Source organism: Mytilus trossulus, chromosome 12, assembly GCF_036588685.1.
Source record: "Mytilus trossulus isolate FHL-02 chromosome 12, PNRI_Mtr1.1.1.hap1, whole genome shotgun sequence".
Taxonomy (NCBI): domain Eukaryota; kingdom Metazoa; phylum Mollusca; class Bivalvia; order Mytilida; family Mytilidae; genus Mytilus; species Mytilus trossulus.
This window is the reverse complement of record NC_086384.1, coordinates 29,121,324-29,139,348: the sequence shown is the minus strand read 5'-3', so window position 1 is coordinate 29,139,348 and position 18,025 is coordinate 29,121,324. Positions and strand designations below refer to the sequence as shown.

Below are 18,025 nucleotides of genomic sequence, written 5' to 3'. Positions count from 1 at the left end.
TCAAACGGGAAAACCAACGGTCTAATCAATATAAAAAACGAGAAACGAGAAACACGTATAAATTACATAAACAAACGACAACTACTGTACATCAGATTCCTGACTTAGGACAGGTGCAAACATTTGCAGCGGGATTAAACGTTTTAATGGTACCAAACCTTCTCCCTTTTTCTGTAACAATAGCATAACATCACAACATAGAAAAACACATGATAAATATCAATCGACAGGCTTAACTCAATCAAAAAACGTAATACACTATGAACGAATAAATTTGATCTGCGATATCTGAATGCAAATAAACAGTTAATAAAATATTAGGGACAAACATGCACGGCCAAAATGCAAACAAACACGTCCTAACAAAGCCTTGGCAAGACACAGTATCAACAGATCGAATTAACAAGAAAATACGATCTGAGAGTACGCGCAGTTACTGACAGCTAGTTAAAAGCCAAAAACAATTAATAATAAAAATCATGTATCAGAGTCTAAAATCAACTAAAACACATCCCAGGGGTTTAATATTTTAACGTCATGAACAGTCAGAGAAGACATGACTTGTGCAATGCCAAACATAAATGTATCGACAGGTAGTAGGATTGTGAGAAGGGACTGCACACATATTTTTTAAATATACAAAGTACGAATCTATTTGCCATTTAATAGGGTTTCTGTGTTTTTGACAAATACTAGTATCTCAAATCTCTGTTTGGATCCTCAATACTCTTCAACTTTCTATTTGTTTGGCTTTAAAAATATTTTGATATGAGCGTCACTTAGTCTTACGTAGACGAAACACGTGTACGGCGTACTAAATTATAATCTGGTACCTTTCATAACTATTTACACTACTGGGTCGATGCCACTGCTAGTGGACGATTCGTCCCAGAGGCTATCACCAGCCCAGTAGTCAATATTTCGGTATTGACGTGAATATCAAAAATGTGGTAATTTTTACAAATTCTTGATTGTCAATGCTCTTCAAATTTGTACTTGTTTAGCTTTATAAATATTTTGATATGAGCGTCACTGATGAGTCTTATGTAGACGAAACGCGCGTCTGGCGTACTAAATTATAATCCTGGTACCTTTGATCACTATATTCACCCATATTTGATCCTATAATAGGGAATAATTTCAAATTTTCAAATGTCATATCACATCAGGCAAATGGATGAGTCATTACGAATTATAGTTCAAAGATAATTTAGAAATTATATTTTTACTACCCAATTACCACTTTTATACTGCTATGGTATCTATAAACTATCTACTTTTCCCTATATGTCGTGAGGTACTTAAACAAAACGTCCGACTATTAGAATAATGATCGGCTACTTAAATATTGAAAGTATTTATATGAAGGGAAACCTGTCTTTTGAATAAGACTTATTTCAAAATCAACTCATCAGATTTGTGTGAGTTCTAAAGTGAACATAGTCGAATTGTGAAATGGCTTTCTTCAATCTTATGATGAAAACGGTGCTGACCAATCTGGTCTCATTAGGTAAGTCAAATTACATTATACATTACTATGTATACAACATTTTTAACGGCAAATAATATCTATAGATTGCAATAATGCATTCTTTATTTCATAGTATATTCAACTGATCGTAAGCCTACAACAACAAACAAAGATATAATTTTAATTGTTAACACACAATGCAACGATTACTTTCAATCAAACAGACGTAAGAGAACGTCAAACGGCGTCTAATTATTTTTACAGAAGATAATCTTTTCTATGTACTGTAGATATGTAATCACTCTTGTCTCATGGATTTTTCCAAATGCAATCGATGACACTGATATGGTTATAAGCAAGTCGGCATGTAAAATTCAAGTGTTAGGTTTTTGTACTGGCCATCAAAACGGCCATCTGAAACATTTTTGGTTTTCGATCATTGTTTGTACATAAATTAGGGCGTTAGTTTTCTCGTTTGAATTGTTTTACATTGTCATTTCGGGGCCTTTTATAACTGACTATGCGGTATTGGGTTTGCTCATTAATGAAGGTCGTACGGTGACCTATAGTTGTTGATTTTTGTGTCTTTCGGTCTCTTGTGGAGAGTTGTCTCATTCGAAATCATATCACATCTTCTTTTTTTTAGGGTAGGAAGAACAGTTTGAATTATACATTCATTTTGAATCAAAGCCGTGAGCTTTACAGACAGTTTAATGTAAATAATTATGTCACTTTTCCATCAGGGCTAATGCCTCATCTGAATAACTGAAGGAACTTATATGTGTTGGATACCCAAACTATACACACCACTTTTTATCTTGACGGCTTGTACATGTTTGTAAGTGTTCTTAGATATATCATTCTATTTTACTAATTCCTATACTACAAAACTAGTTATCTATTCTTGTAATAAAGCTTAGAACTCATGAATTAACATTATGTCGATTCGGTTTATTTCTATTTTGGCATTGCAAAAAGGTCATGCACCTTTCATCCTTTTCATAACATCTTTAAAAACACTAAATCCGTTGAATGTGAACTATTTGATACTTTTGTCAGAGAGACATGGTTTATGAGTAACTGTTGTAAGCGGATTTGAACTAGCTTTCAATAACTACGAGTATTCTTATATAAATGCTGTGAAGTATGTCCAGTGCACGATGTTTTGTCGATATTGTCAACATAGAAATGTCAACTTTATAGTGTCGTTATTCTGTTAACATTGTATCCTATCTTTATGATCTGCACCTTTGTGTTTACATGTTTACATCGTTTATTCGTAATGTTAACAATGTCGTGTCAACATCGTGTTTATGTAGTATATCGACTCTATCTATAACTTTCTATTTACATCGTTGACATCGTATACATCGTGATGTTGACAATATCGTTTTACATTGTATAGATGATGTGAACCAAGTCTTTACGTTTGTGTTTACATCGTTCTCATCGTATACATCGTGATGTTGACAATATCGTTTTTACATTCATATATATTTGTCAACATTGTATAAATGTTGTGAACCAAGTCTTAATCTTTGTGTTTACATAGTTCACATCGTATACATCGTGATGTTAACAATATCGTGTTTATGTTTATATGGAGTCCATACATTTCTGTTCACATCGTTCACATCGTATACATTGTGATATTGACAATATCGTTTTTACATCGTCAACATTGTATAGATGATGTGAACCAATTCTTTACCTTTGTGTTTTCATCGTTCACATCGTATACATCGCAACGCAATGTTGACAATATAGTGATAACATCATGTTTATGTTAAATATAAAGTCCATACCTTTCTGTTTACATCGTTCACATCGTACACATTATGTTGTTGACAATATCGTTTTTTACATCGTCAACATCGTATAGATGTTGTGCACCAAGTCTTAACGTTTGTGTTAACATCGTTCGTATCGTATACATCGCAAAGTTGATAATATCGTGTCAACATCGTGTTTATGTTGTATATCGACTCTATAACTTTCTGTTTACATCGTGATGTTGACAATAACGTTTATACATCATTTACATCGTCAACATCGTATAAATAATGTGTACCAAGTATATACCTTTGTATTTACATTGTTCACATAGTATACAATGTGAAGTTAACAATATAAAAAAAAGGTTTTTTATTCATTTATATAATAATTATTCAATGAAGTTTGTCGATTACATGTATATAGTTTGCATTTTTATGTTTTTTTAACAACAAATCTTTAAAAAAAATTTGATGTTATAGCTCTAATTTGACACAAAATGGTGTCAACATAGTTTAAATGGCGATGTGAACAATGTTAACACAAAATCTTTTTAACAATGTATACATCACGATGTTTACGATGTCAACGATTAAAACAATATATAAGAGTTAAGACAATGTAAACGATGTTGACACAACTTTGTGTTAACATTGTACACATTAAGATGTTAACGATGTCAACGATGTAAACAAGATATACGAGTTAAGACAGTGCAAATGATGCTGACCCAACATCGTGTTAACATTGTATACATCGCGATGTTAACGATGTCAACGATGTAAGCAATATATAAGGGTTAAATCAATATATAAGATGTTGACACAACATCGTGTTAACATTGTATACATTGCGATGTCAACAATGTAAACACAATTTATTTTCAAGATTGTATACATCGCGATGTTAAAGATATTAAAGATGTCAACAATATATAAGGGTTCAAACAATGTGAACAATGTTGACACGATATCGTGTTAACATTGTAGATATTGCGATGTCTACAATATTGATTAATCATCGTGCACTGGACATGAATGAATGCTTTGTGTCTATTTTATTATGTTACTTGTGGGCTTCGTATCGGTCTATTAACATGTTCAACATGTTCAACTCCAGCACACTGCTTATGTGTATGTCAAGAGCATGTAATTCAGTGATTGTCGATGAAACGTGTCTGTTATATTTGTTTTCGTAAACAGCATTGCTATCAGTTAGTAAGGTTGTTATTTTTCACGTATAAAATGTTTCATATTTTTGTTAAAATTGAGAATGGAAATGGGGAATGTGTTCAAGAGACAAAGAGCAGACAACAGCAGAAGGTCACCAACAGGTCTTCAATGCAGCGATAAATTCCCGCACCCGGAGGTGTCCTCCAGCGTGCCCCTAAAATGTCTTGTTGTTTTTGTTGATCTTATTTTCATGATGTCCTTATGGTCAAAGGTCCTACCGTGACCTATAAATGCTTACAACTTTGTCATTTGAACTTTGGTTGACAATCATATCAAATCATCTTATTTTCATAAATCTTTTAATTAAACGCATTTACTGTTATTATAGAATCAAGCAAAAGGTTAAACGGGCGTTTAAATATGCGCATCTGCGTCTCAAGCAAAAGAAACAATAAGAAATACGCAAATAGCTATCTCTTATCAGCTAATGATCTTTATAGTTACCATAGTTACATATTCTACATTTTTCAATAAAGTCATCAAATGTCACCAGCTTAAATGATTAATATAAAAAAATCAATATGAAAACTGTTTCATGGCAAACAATGAATGTATGATAAGATTAAAAAAGATAAGAAAAGATAAGAACGAATTACTTTGATTCGGCATGCTCAAATATACAGCACTAGCTCCAAAGAGCTTTTGACCAAATATAAAAAAAAACATATTGATAGCATAAATCAGTCTCATTGTTGACGGCCGTACGGTGACCTATAATTGTTAAATTCTTGGCCGATTTAGTCTCTTGTCGAGAGTTGTCTCGTTAGCAATCAAACCACATCTTCTTTTTATGTAAGATATAAAACCAACATGTTATTCGAAGTTGAAACTGGCAAATTGCAAGTTATACAAAATTTAAATCAAATTTAGAATAAGTTAAAGCATGTTTTACTAAGATTTAAACGTTGAAAATTAATTCAAATTATGGTTAACTATTCAAATAGAGTAGATAATTTTTATAGTTTAAAAATAGTCCTACTTCCCAATTACCAACTTAATACTGCAGTTGTATCTACAAGTTTGCCTATAAGTCGTGAGATACTTTCATAAAACGTCCGACTATTAAATAAATTATCTGCTATGTAAGTACTAAAGTATCTAATTTAGGACGTGAAGTGACATATGTCTGTTCAAGTAGACCAATTTGTTTTTAAAATCATCTTATCATATATGTGTGAGTTCTCGAGTGAACATCACCGAATTGTGAAATGGCTATCTTCAATCTTTTATTGAAAACGTTACTGACCAATTTGATTTCATTGGGTGAGTTATATTACTTTATACATTACAATATTTACAAAACTTTCAACGGCAAAAGGTATTTTTAGATCGCTATAAATAATGTTTTCTTTTCTTCCAAAGTAGGTTTGCTAGAAATAATCAGTAGACATAATACACCATATCTTTTCAGATATTAGTCTCATATCTCTACGCCTAAATCTTATGCATGATGTATTATATAGAATATCTAACATACCGTAATCCTTAAACACACAATAGCGTATTCTTTTGTAAACACAAAATGTTATGATAAGTTTTAATCAAACAGAAAAACGAGAACGTCAAACTGTAGATCAGTCATAGTGTCTCAGGACTCTTTCCGAACGTAAATGGGTTGAAACACGAGCCTGTGTATGCAATTCAATTACTTGCAAAAGAGGAGCTTAAGATACCACAGGGACGTTCAAACTCATAAATCGGAAATAAACTGACAACGCCATGCGCTATAAGAGAAAAGGACAAACAGACAAATAATAGTACTCAAGAAACAAAATAGGAAACTAAACACTAAGCGTTTTGTTTTTGTACGGTCGTCATAGCATTATACTAACGGGTGGTGGTAATGGGTAAATATATTACTAAAAGTTATTAATTTAACATTCTTCTCCAACCAAAGCTGTGCGCTTCAAAGAGAGTTTATTAATAAATAATTACGTTATGTTCACATCTTAGCGCATGCCTTCATTGAACATCTTTATTGTATTGACTTCCGAAACTACGTACACAACTTCTAAATTTCGATTTATCTTGGAGTCTTGTAAATGTTCTTAGATTTATCTTTCTGTTTTGTTACTACAAAGCTAGTTATTTATTATTGTAATAAAGCTTTTGCAAATAATGAATTCAGGTATTGTTTTGAATAAATCAAGTGCTTCTGATGGTTCGGTCATGTTGTTTGAAGGTTTAAATCTGTTTATTACACACACACATTATTATTTCCAATAGAAGTGGTCTTGCTTATTCGGTAACTCATAAAATCGGATTGCATGAATATTAGGTACAACTCAAACAGAGCAGTCTTCTGGAATGAAATGGAAAACAATCTTAATGCAACTGTGATAAGATAATTACCTTAAAGCTGTTTTAGAAACATTGCATTTCCTATCATGTTTTTCTTGATAGAGGGTTGCTGCTCACAAGGAAGCTATTAAACAAAACGTTCCAATTTGTGAAGTTGAAATCATCCCGTCGTAAATTTTACGTACACCATCACGAGTTGGTTAACCGTTATGGAATAACCGTTTCACAAATGATATCGGATATGTTCCTTACTTCGTAACTACAATCCCCTTCGCTTTCATGAATGTGACCTACCGAATTAGACTATTTACCGGATTTGTTATCACATAAGCAACACGACGGGTACCACATTAGGAGCAGGATCTGTTTACCTTTTCGGAGCACCTGAGATCACCCCTAGTTTTTGGTGGGGTTCGTGTTGTTTATTCACTTTTCATTGTTGTGTCATGTGTACTATTGTCTGTTTGTCTTTTTCATTTTTTACCATGTCGTTGTCAGTTTATGTTCAAATTGTGAGTTTGACTGTCCCTTTGATATCTTTTGCCCCTCTTCTTTTATACGTTTCAACTGTTTTTTATTATTGACAGTATTCGTATATATATTCGTTTCAGAGCTTATGGTGCCTTTTCAAAACAGATTTGTTTTTCTTTTTGATAAATAACAATTTATTGACAATCTATCAAAGAACCGTTTAAAATTAATTGAAAACACTTATTTGCAACTGTATCACATATAAAGGAAACAATCAGAAATACACAACCAATGTTATTTGAACATGCACATACAGAATTTTGCTAGGTTTAAGAAGTGTGAAAGCGCTCAATCCTCAACTAACTTGAGACAGTGGTGTTACAGCACAACATGAGCAAACTTTAAAAAAAAAAAAAAAAAAAAAGGCTTAACTAATTGCATATTTCTCGTAATTTGAAACGTTAAAAACCCATAGCCCTGGTGTTGAGACACGAGAAACCTTCATCGCGTTTCCTAGATCTGTTGTTGTGCCCGTTGAAAATTGAATTTTGTGGATAATCCAGGATGTCTGTTATTGAATATGTATTTTCCAAACGATTTTATCTTAGTAAATGCATCACTTGGCTATCACGTCGTCAATGGAGAGAATTTTTGACTTAGTAAAGTCTCATTATTATAGGTATTAGAAGATGTGGTATGAGTACCAATGAGACAACTCTCCATCCAAAACACAATTTATAAAAGTAAACTATTATAGGTCAAATTACGATTGTACAGAGGGGTTGATAAAATTATGGCTCTTTAACGTCCAGGAAATTAAATATATGTTTAGGACAAGGACATGATAATGCGATATGAATATATAAACACAACTATGAACAATACTTTAACACCGAGGTCGATTTTTAACGAGCTAGTTGTCAAAGTGACCGGTCATATGGAGACATGTCCTTCAGCAACGTCTGATTTCTAGTCTTTGATTTAACCCGACAGGGATTCGAACTCACAACCACCATAAACTCGAGGTAAACTAGCTGCCACAAACCACCGTCTGAAAATATTTTTTAAAACTTCGTTTAGCTCTTGTTTTATAATCTAAAAAAACATTGGCATGACACGGGTTATGTTCTCCTCGTATATTTTATGATGGTAAAATACTGGACCCCTAACGGGAGGTGTTGTGCTTGATATTTATATGTTTTTTGCCAATCAGTTTAATTGAGGTCTGGAACTGGCATGTCAGCAACTACTAGTAGTCTTTTGTTATTCATGTATTATTGTCATTTAAAAAAAAATTTGTTACCTATTCTGATATTGGACTCGAACTTCTCTTAAACTGAGTTTTACTGTACGTATTGGTCTGGGTTTGTTTTTCTTCATTGGCTAGAGGTAAAGTGAGAGGGTTGAGCTATCAAAAAACGTGTTTGATTTGCCGTCAGGACCCTCTGGCATTTGCTAGTCTTGTATGATTTTTAATTTTAGTTTCTTGTGTATAATTCGGTGTGTAATATGACGTCCGTTATCACTGAACTAATATACATATTGTTAAGGGGCCAGCTGAAGGACGGTTCCGGGTATGGGGGTTTCTCGCTGCATTAAAGACTCATTGTTGCCTTCTGCTGTTGTCTGCTCTATGGTCAGGTTGTTGTCTCTTTGACACATTCCCTATTTCCATTCTCAATTTAAAATAAAATTGTAAGTGAAATAAGTGAGAGAGAGAATAACATATAATTTTTTAGTATTGTTAATTGTAAGTGTAACAATATTAACGGTGGTATTAAATATTCTTACTTTTATTCTCAGGTAAAGTATTTTATGCTCATACTTTGTTGTAAAAAATGGAATTTAATGAGACTGTATGAGTTTGAATGTCCCTCTGGTATCTTTCGCCCTTTTTTCATACAAGCGACAGATTGATCTAATGATTTAACCAGGTTTTATCAACCAATTTTTTTTTTTTAAAAGATTTAACAAACAAGAATAATAATTAAAGTAAGGAATATTGAAGTTGTTTTCTCATGTTTTTAATGTATGTGAGCTGTTGATTTTTCTTTTTAATAAAAGACATTCCTTTTTGAAATTTCCCCGGTATTCGATAGTTTTACGAATTTGACTTTTTTCTTTATATATGTTTTTGTCAGTATAGCTCATAAAGTTGTTACTCAATGCATTTCGGTCGATTTTCATTGGCAAACCATGTCTAAATTTAAACGTTCCGTACGTAGACAACTATATACTGTTGATGTATCGCTGTTCGTTGAATAACAATTTTCGTGGATTTCGTGGGTACAGGTAAAACACGAATTTAAATGTTCAACGGGTTACAAATATTCCATAGGCTTGATTGCAGACTTTAACAGAAACACGAAACATTTAAATGTCCATGAACATGCAAGTTTTTTTCAATCCACGAAAATAAGTTCCCACCAAAATAAATGAATCCACTGTAATAGCGCTTCAGAGGCACGCAGTTTATGAACTGTTATGTTCATGAACTGATTAAAAAAAAATCCTAACATAATCACACTTTTCAAAGATGAATAAACTGAAAATTTTACAGATTTTCATATCTTTCTTGCATTATTTTGTAGATTAATTGTATTGCAAACTCGTTACCACTGACTTTTTACGCATTCAATTTACCATTCTACTTTACACAAATAGTTTGGGAGAAAAAACGTCTCTTGTTTACATTGCACTCTGTACCTGCCATCGTACTGACATTTTTGTTTTTAATTATAGATAAGCCACCTTTGCTGATAGCTGGAGGTGGTGTCAGCATTAAAGAGGAACCTTTTTGGAATACAAAGAAGATTGTTGATGTATCACCTCCTGGTCTTCCTGTTTCGGTCGATTTTCACTGGGAAAAACAATTCATATACTATTCTGAAATGCCAGCTGGAGACTTATATAGGTGATGATTAACTTATTTTTCGTACACCTCAGTTCTATTGGGATACTTCTTAGTTCCTATTTTTGAAACAAGTGTAAATTGAATAGATCTACTGTTATGAGTTACAACGAATTTAGACCACATGCTGTGACGAGCGGTGTTTCTGGAAACCCCTGCTTTTACATCTCTTAACCATAGTTTTTTTTTTAAATAGCATAAACATTAGAAATCACGAAAAGTGTTCACTACAATATGTTGGTTAAAATAAGTATAAAAAGATATAGCTTTAAAATTATTTTTTAGATTAAAAGAATGAAGAAGTTTGGATAACTTTATTGTTTATTTAACTGTGGGTAGCAAACAATATACCCATGAAAATAAATGAATCCACAGTAACTTATAGTTTACGTTTTATTCGTCGTTGTTTTACTCACTGTTTTCCTTCTGAATAATTATCTATGTTATTGCAGGGTAAAACTTGGAGATGATGGGAGAGTATCACCTAAAGAAAATATCATCACTACTGAATTAATGGACTTTTCTCAATATGCTGTAGACTGGGTACAGGATAAAATTTTCTGGATAGACATTAAGAAGAATGATACTTTGTATGTATCAAATCTTGATGGAACAATGACCAAGACACTGGCGGTTTTAAATCGACTTGTCAGTATCTCGAAACCGATACTGGATCCGTATAAAAAGTATGTATATTACAATTTTATAATAAATGAGTCTAAATTGAAAAGTACTTTCAAACCTATGATTGCGTTGGATAAAAACTGCAATTTTCATACGTGTGCATGTAAAATAAATTTCGTTGTAGAAGGGTCTAAATACAGCACAAACAACATTTTCGAAAAGACCAAGAAAGTGAAAAAGTATATTTAAACAAAACGCATTTGACTAGGTCGAACAACTGATGTTCTTTAACCCTGCTGACTGCCATTGGCGATTGCCGAATGAAATTTATCACAAGATGTAACAAAATGGATCTTAATATAAATTTAATACTAAACAGAAAACAATTAACTTGTGGCCACGATGTTATGCCACAAACATAAGTGTCAATATATTTTTTTGGTACACCAGATCCGGATTTCTTCAATGAATGTCTCTTCAGTGATTTTAGGGATTTTATAGGGATATACAATTTTATAATATATATAATATTTACTATATATGAAGGCAACAGTATTATACCTATGTTCAAAATTCATAAATCGATAGAGACAAAAACAAATCAGAGTTACAAACTAAAACTGAGGGAAATGCATCAAATATAAGAGAACTACGACACAACAGAAACACAACATTAAAATGTAACACGCACAAAAACGAACTATAATATAACGATGACCATTTCCCTGTCTTGGTACAGGGCATGTTAAGATAAAAAAGGTGGGTTGAACCTAGTATATGATTTTTATTATGTTGTATACAATCATTTTTATCAAATAACACATGTGACGTTCATCTATTGCTTAAACTTTCCATTGTTTTCCGGACTGCAAAGTTGTTTGTTTTCATTCATTTGGATGTTAACTTATGGAGAATATCAAGATCAGTATCTTAAAATAGAGTTCACCCATTGGAAAATTCTAATAACGTGACGCGATATCGATTCCAATCGTTTTCTTTATTTCAAAGCGTTTTGTTTGGGCATAAAATCTCAGAAAAGTCAGAACGTTGAGCTAAGGGATTGATATTTTTTTTGAGATTACTTCCTGATGACTGCTTCAATAACAGTTTTTAAAAGACAAAATTAATATATGTATTAAAGCAGGATTGGCTAAGGTGATTAAAAAAAGCCATGCGCATTCACAATTACTTTATGAGCTCAAAGATGCAGAGAACGAGAATGCCCATAAAACGTTCTAAATGAGATTATAGCATAAAGTCTTTCTGGACATTATAGGGATCAAACGTATTGAATGAAGATTAAAACTTAGTAAAACGGTTGATGAATGGCATCGTAGTAATTCATTAATCTTCAAATATCTCAAAATAAAAAAAAACAGATTGAATTTGCGAATCGTAATTCTATCGTATGAAACATAGTATGTCAAATTCAGCTATAATATCCGTAGTTTGTTTTCCGATATTAATCTTGACTGAATCTCTGTCAATTTTGTTATCCATTGAATGCCTTCCCTCTGTTTTATACTTAATGACTGGATATGCATTAAAGAGTGAGTTTATTGTCTCCGAGGTGCAACTATTGCCCTGAGGGGTATTGATTAACTTGCTCCCTGCATATTTGAGCTCACAACGCAATTCTGACTGCGCTTGGTATTTTTTTTCAACACCCGTCTTAATTGTTAAGTTCCGATATTTTGTTTGACCATAATATATTCCTTTCAGATATATTTATTTTACTTCAATCAATGGAATAGAGAGAATAGGAATGAACGGCCTGGACAGAAAGGTTATTTATAGCGGTATTTTCTTCATGGGAACAGATGTAGGTTCCGATATGGCCATTGGTTAGTTATAGAATTTTGTGTATGGACCTTACGTTAAAAACTTTAAAAATATATGATTTGATATGCCTAAATATTATTTTGAATTTCTTATCAAATTGCATGTTGTATTTATATTATATGCACATGGCGTTTTGTGATTTTCAAAGTTGAAAGGGACAATAAATCGGTTTATATCAGGAATTGTATTGATAGTATAGAGTATTTTTATATTAGGTTTATCGTTTGATGTTTGGGCAATGCCATTAAACGTGACTTTTAAAAAAAACTGATGTAGAAATGGGACAAAGCTTTTCCTTATATGAAAGTGAATCAATGGTTTTATTAATTTATTGACATTCAGCCTTCTTTCAAGTTGTGTCATGTTTTATTAACATTAAAAAAACATTATACACATCAAAATTAGTAATTCTTTAAAAAATTACAATAAAATTTCCATTTCTTTTGAAATTGAATAATATCCTAAAAGACTCTAAACATTTATCAAAATATTTCAGTTAATGACGCACGCTTTTACCTTTATGTCTGTCTAATAGTCATGCAAAATTCTGACATAGGTAACACCACAAAAATTCTTTATCAATCAGGAATCTGCCAAGTAGTAGTTTAAACTTAAAAATCATTACGTTTATCTACTTTAAGATTTCCAAACTGATCGAATATATTATAAAGAAAAAATGTATTCTAGAATTAGCTCGATGAAATCCGATGGTACCGATAACAGACAAGAAGTGAAAAATGTTTACAAGAGTAAATTTCTCATCTGCTATCAGGCAAGTATATTGAATAATAGTTGATACAAATATAAGAAGATATGTCAAGAGTGCCAATTTTCCATCCAAGTCACTATTTGTAAAAGTAAACCATAAGGTAGAGTACGGCCTACAACACCAAGCTTAGGTTCACACCTAACATCAAGCTAAAAGGGCTGTCAATATTACTAGTGTAAAATCATTCAAACAGAAAAAACAAGAATGTGTCCACAGTACACGGATGCCCCACTCGCACTATCTTCTTCTTCTTCTTCTTCTTCTTCTTCTTCTTCTTCTTCTTCTTCTTCTTCTTCAGGAAGTCCACCCTATCTGCAGGGTCACCGCATATTTTTTATGTTTAGTGGACCGTGAAATTGGAATAGATTCTCTAATTTGGCATTAAAATTAGAATAATCTTACCTAAGGGAACATGTATACTAAGTTCCAAGTCGATTGGACTCCAACTTCATCAAAATCTACCTTGACCAAAAACTTTAATCTGAACGGACGGACGAACGAACAGACGGACGGACAGACAGACGGACGGACAAACGAACAGACAAACGGACGCACAGACCAGAAAACATAATGCCCCTCTACTATCGTAGTTGGGGCATAAAAAAACATCGGTCTAATCTATATAAAAACGAGAAACACTTATGATTATAATCCTGGTACTTTTGAACTATTTACACCACTGGGTCGATGCCACTGCTGGTGGACGTTTCGTCCCCGAGGGTATCACCAGCCCAGTAGTCAGCACTTCGGTGTTGACATGAATATCAATTATATGGTCATTTTAATAAATTTTCTGTTTACAAAACTTTGAATTTTTCGAAAAACTAAGGATTTTCTTACCCCAGGAGTAGATTACCTTAGCCGTATTTGGCACAACTTTTTGGACTTTTGGATCCTCAATGCCCTTCAACTTTGTATTTATTTGGCTTTTAAACTATTTTGATCTGAGCGTCACTGATGAGTCTTATGTAGACGAAACGCGCGTCTGGCGTATAAAATTATAATCCTGGTACTTTTGATAACTATTTACACCACTGGGTCGATGCCACTGCTGGTGGACGTTTCGTCTCCGAGGGTATCACCAGCTCAGTAGTCAGCACTTCGGTGTTGACATGAATATCAATTATATGGTCATTTTAATAAATTTTCTGTTTACAAAACTTTGAATTTTTCGAAAAACTAAGGATTTTCTTACCCCAGGAGTAGATTACCTTAGCCGTATTTGGCACAACTTTTTGGAATTTTGGATCCTCAATGCTCTTCAACTTTGTATTTATTTGGCTTTTTTACTATTTTGATCTGAGCGTCACTGATGAGTCTTATGTAGAAGAAACGCGCGTCTGGCGTATAAAATTATAATCCTGGTACTTTTGATAATTATGAACCACATTAACAAACGACAACCACTGAACACCAGGAGTTGATTTCACATAAAAAAAAACTTACGATTGGTCTTAAGTCATGAACAAATCAGTATACTTACGATCAATCTGAGTCGTAAGTATTATTGTGAAATCGACTCCGGGCTCCTGACTTAAGACAGGTACAAACAAAATCAGTGGGTTTAAACGTTTTAATATCAACAACCTGAAACTATAGAAATACACACTATAAAATATAAACTTGAATGGCTTAACTGAAAAGACGCATTAACAAAAACATGTCACCCATCACTGAACGAACAAATTTGATATTTGACACAATTTAAATACAAAATCAATAAGACAAAGAAGGGGGGGGGGGGTAGATATGCCTGGAACTATCATTAAATGTTCTGATATAGTTCTATCATTCCAGCAGTTCTGCGATATACATTTTATGATTTTAAAAAGACATTTGAACATTAAACATGTTGGCTAATCTGTTTCGAAATTACAAGCTGTTATAAATTGATAATAAACATGTATAATGGATCTGTAAAAGCGAAAAATGCAAGGTCCATGCACATGTGTCCGGTTTTGAGATCTAAGCCCTAGGACATTTTGTAAGAATTTGTTACAGTATAGGGTTATATATTCGTCTCTCTTTCTTTATTCATTATTTGTTAGGGCTTTATTCCTTATTCTTTATTTATTATGACTATAATTTTCTATAATATATTATATTCTAGTCTTAATATTCTCTATTTTATATTTTGCTTGCCCACTATTCTTTACTTTTTAATCATTATTTTGTATTCTGTTAATCCTTACTATACCATCCGCTATTTTCTCTGGGGAACTTTGTAAGACAAAAAATGTCCTTTGAACACACAACATAGTTTTTATGTTATTGAATGTTTTTATGACAATAGTATCTACTTGAATGAAGATAACAACCTCAAAAGGTTTTATTTAAGAAAATAGAAGCTTTAAATCTTTGAATAAGTAGCTCCCTTATATAACAAAAACTAATGATTCTAGTTATGATGCGAACATCAAATTTAAATGTAAAATCGTTATAAGGGTGCTTAATTTCTTTATTCATTATTTTTTTAAAGACCTTTATCTATTATGACTATAATTGTCTATACTATCTTATATTCAGGTCTTATTATTCTCTATTTTATATTTTGCCTGCCCACTATTCTGCACTTTTGAATCATTATATTCTATTCTATTAATCCTATCCATATCATCCGCTATTTCCTCTAGGAAACTTTGAAAGACAAAAATGTCCTCTGAACACAAAAAAATAGTTATTATGTTATTGAATGTTTTTATGACAATGGTTTCTATCTGAGTAAAGATAACAACATCGAAGCGTTTTATTTAAGAAAAAAGAAGCTTTAAATCATTGAATAAGTTATATGTCATTGTTCAATTTTGCAGGGTAACTTGTATTACCTTGGTTCTTATTATGACATGGACACATTCATGCGCTACAATCCTTCAACCGGAATGACAACTCAGCAAGACCTTGAACACAATTTGTGGGATTACAAGATATATCATCCGTTTGCACAGGCATCAGGTAAGTAACTAAAATAACGAAAAAGGAGAGAGAGGGAGAGAGAAAATGAGAGAATCGGAGATCCAAAAAGATTTACATATGATTTAAATTTTAAGTTTTGTTTATATCTTGGTAAACCAATAGTCTTTTCTTGTTATATTCTTGAAACCCTGTAACACCTTAGTCAGGTGGTGCTGAAAGGGTGATGTAAAATCCTGAATACTGAAATGTTTTTAAAAAGGTAACTTACACAGCTATACTTTTTTGGAAGATATCACTTGTATTCAAAATAACAGTTCATAGAACTAAGAGATATAAAAAAAAAAAAAAAAAATAGAAGAAAATTGAATATAACAAGAATGTGTCCAAAGTACAAGGATGCCCCACTCGCACGTTCACTTTCCATGTTCAATAAACCGTAAATTGGGTAACAAATCTAATTTGTCATTAACATTAGAAAGATTTTACCATAGGAAACATGTGTACTAAGTTTCAAGTTGATTGGACATTAACTTCATCAAAAACTACCTTGACCAAAAACTTTAACCTGAAACTCGCACTTTCATTTTCTATGTTCAGTAGACCGTGATATTGGGGTAAAAATTCTAATTTGGCTCTATAATTATAAAGATCATATCATAAGGAACATGTGTACTAAGTTTCAAGTTGGTTAGACTTCAGCTTCATCAAAAACTACCTTGACCAAAAACTTTAACCTGAAGCGGGACGAACGGACGTACGAACGGTACGACGGACGGACAGACCAGACAACATATTGCCCCTCTACTATCGTAGGTGGGACATAAAAAGACAACATTCATATCAGGTAGAAAATTGGAAATATAATAACGATTAACTCATAAATTGAGGTCATGGCATTACTTGTTACGTAATTTCTTAAAAATGTTTTAGAAAGGACAAAAATACATGTGAATCAAAATTATGGGATAAATTGTTAATTACTGACGTAATAGAAACTTTAAAACAAAAGGTAACATGGAAACAAATATATTCAATGTCTCGGCTAAAGCCTTTTTCGAAAAATTATAAGATATTTGTTTTTGTACAGAAAATGAAATTTTCATTCACATCCGAAGTTTACTCTGAGTTTTTAAGTTGATTTGTAGGAATAAAAAATGTATGCAAAGAAAAAATGAGGCCGAATTTGTTGAAAATATTTATTCAACTCGATAAATGATAATATGAGACAGGTTTATTTCTGTGTCGTTTTGGTCTCTTGTGGACACTTGACTCATTGGCAATCATACCACATCTTCTTTTTTTTATATTATAAACATATTTCTATTCAAATTTCAGGTACAAATCCCTGTGGTAGCAACAACGGTGGCTGTACTCACTTGTGCTTACCTAATCATAAAGGAGAACCAGCGTATACCTGCGAATGTCCGGACAAATATGAGAAACAAGGCAGCACATGTGTTGAATCCCCCTGATTATATTCCTTTGATGTATTCATATTATCCCTTTATCTAAACAAATTAAATAGTTGGATATTCGAAAGCTTAGTATTTAGTTTTCTATGTTATGTCATGTGTACTATTATTTGTCTGTTTGTCTTTTTCATTTTGAGCCATGGCGTTGTCAGTTTGTTTTTGATCTATGAGTTTGACTGTCCCTCTGGTATCTTTCGCCCCTCTTTTATATTGATAGAAGCATTCCTGAATTCATATATCGATTGA

At 32.5% G+C, this 18,025-nt stretch overlaps 1 protein-coding gene across 2 annotated transcripts; it reads left to right on the top strand.

Annotated features, from left to right (window-relative positions):
* The first annotated feature begins 1,305 nt into the window (after positions 1 to 1,305).
* Positions 1,306 to 17,819, top strand: LOC134693104 (low-density lipoprotein receptor-related protein 6-like). Of its 2 annotated transcripts, none has more exons than XM_063553812.1 (7): positions 1,306 to 1,510; positions 9,991 to 10,162; positions 10,612 to 10,845; positions 12,506 to 12,627; positions 13,267 to 13,397; positions 16,205 to 16,346; positions 17,643 to 17,819. In XM_063553812.1, exons 1-7 carry the CDS (start codon positions 1,456 to 1,458, stop codon positions 17,777 to 17,779), a joined length of 993 nt encoding a protein of 330 aa, XP_063409882.1. In that variant the 5' UTR covers positions 1,306 to 1,455; the 3' UTR covers positions 17,780 to 17,819. The 2 variants fall into 2 exon arrangements, with proteins under 2 accessions (XP_063409882.1, XP_063409883.1); XM_063553813.1 differs by lacking the exon at positions 1,306 to 1,510 and adding an exon at positions 5,623 to 5,739.
* The last annotated feature ends 206 nt before the right edge of the window (positions 17,820 to 18,025 follow it).

What these genes read in the sequence shown, in the direction of transcription:
- LOC134693104 (XM_063553812.1), top strand. Translation starts at nt 1,456, where the DNA reads ATGGCTTTCTTCAATCTTATGATGAAAACGGTGCTGACCAATCTGGTC. An exon ending in CCAGCTGGAGACTTATATAG is followed by an intron (nt 10,163 to 10,611) that starts GTGATGATTAAC and finishes ATGTTATTGCAG; the next exon opens with GGTAAAACTTGGAGATGATG. An exon ending in AGGTTCCGATATGGCCATTG is followed by an intron (nt 12,628 to 13,266) that starts GTTAGTTATAGA and finishes ATCTACTTTAAG; the next exon opens with ATTTCCAAACTGATCGAATA.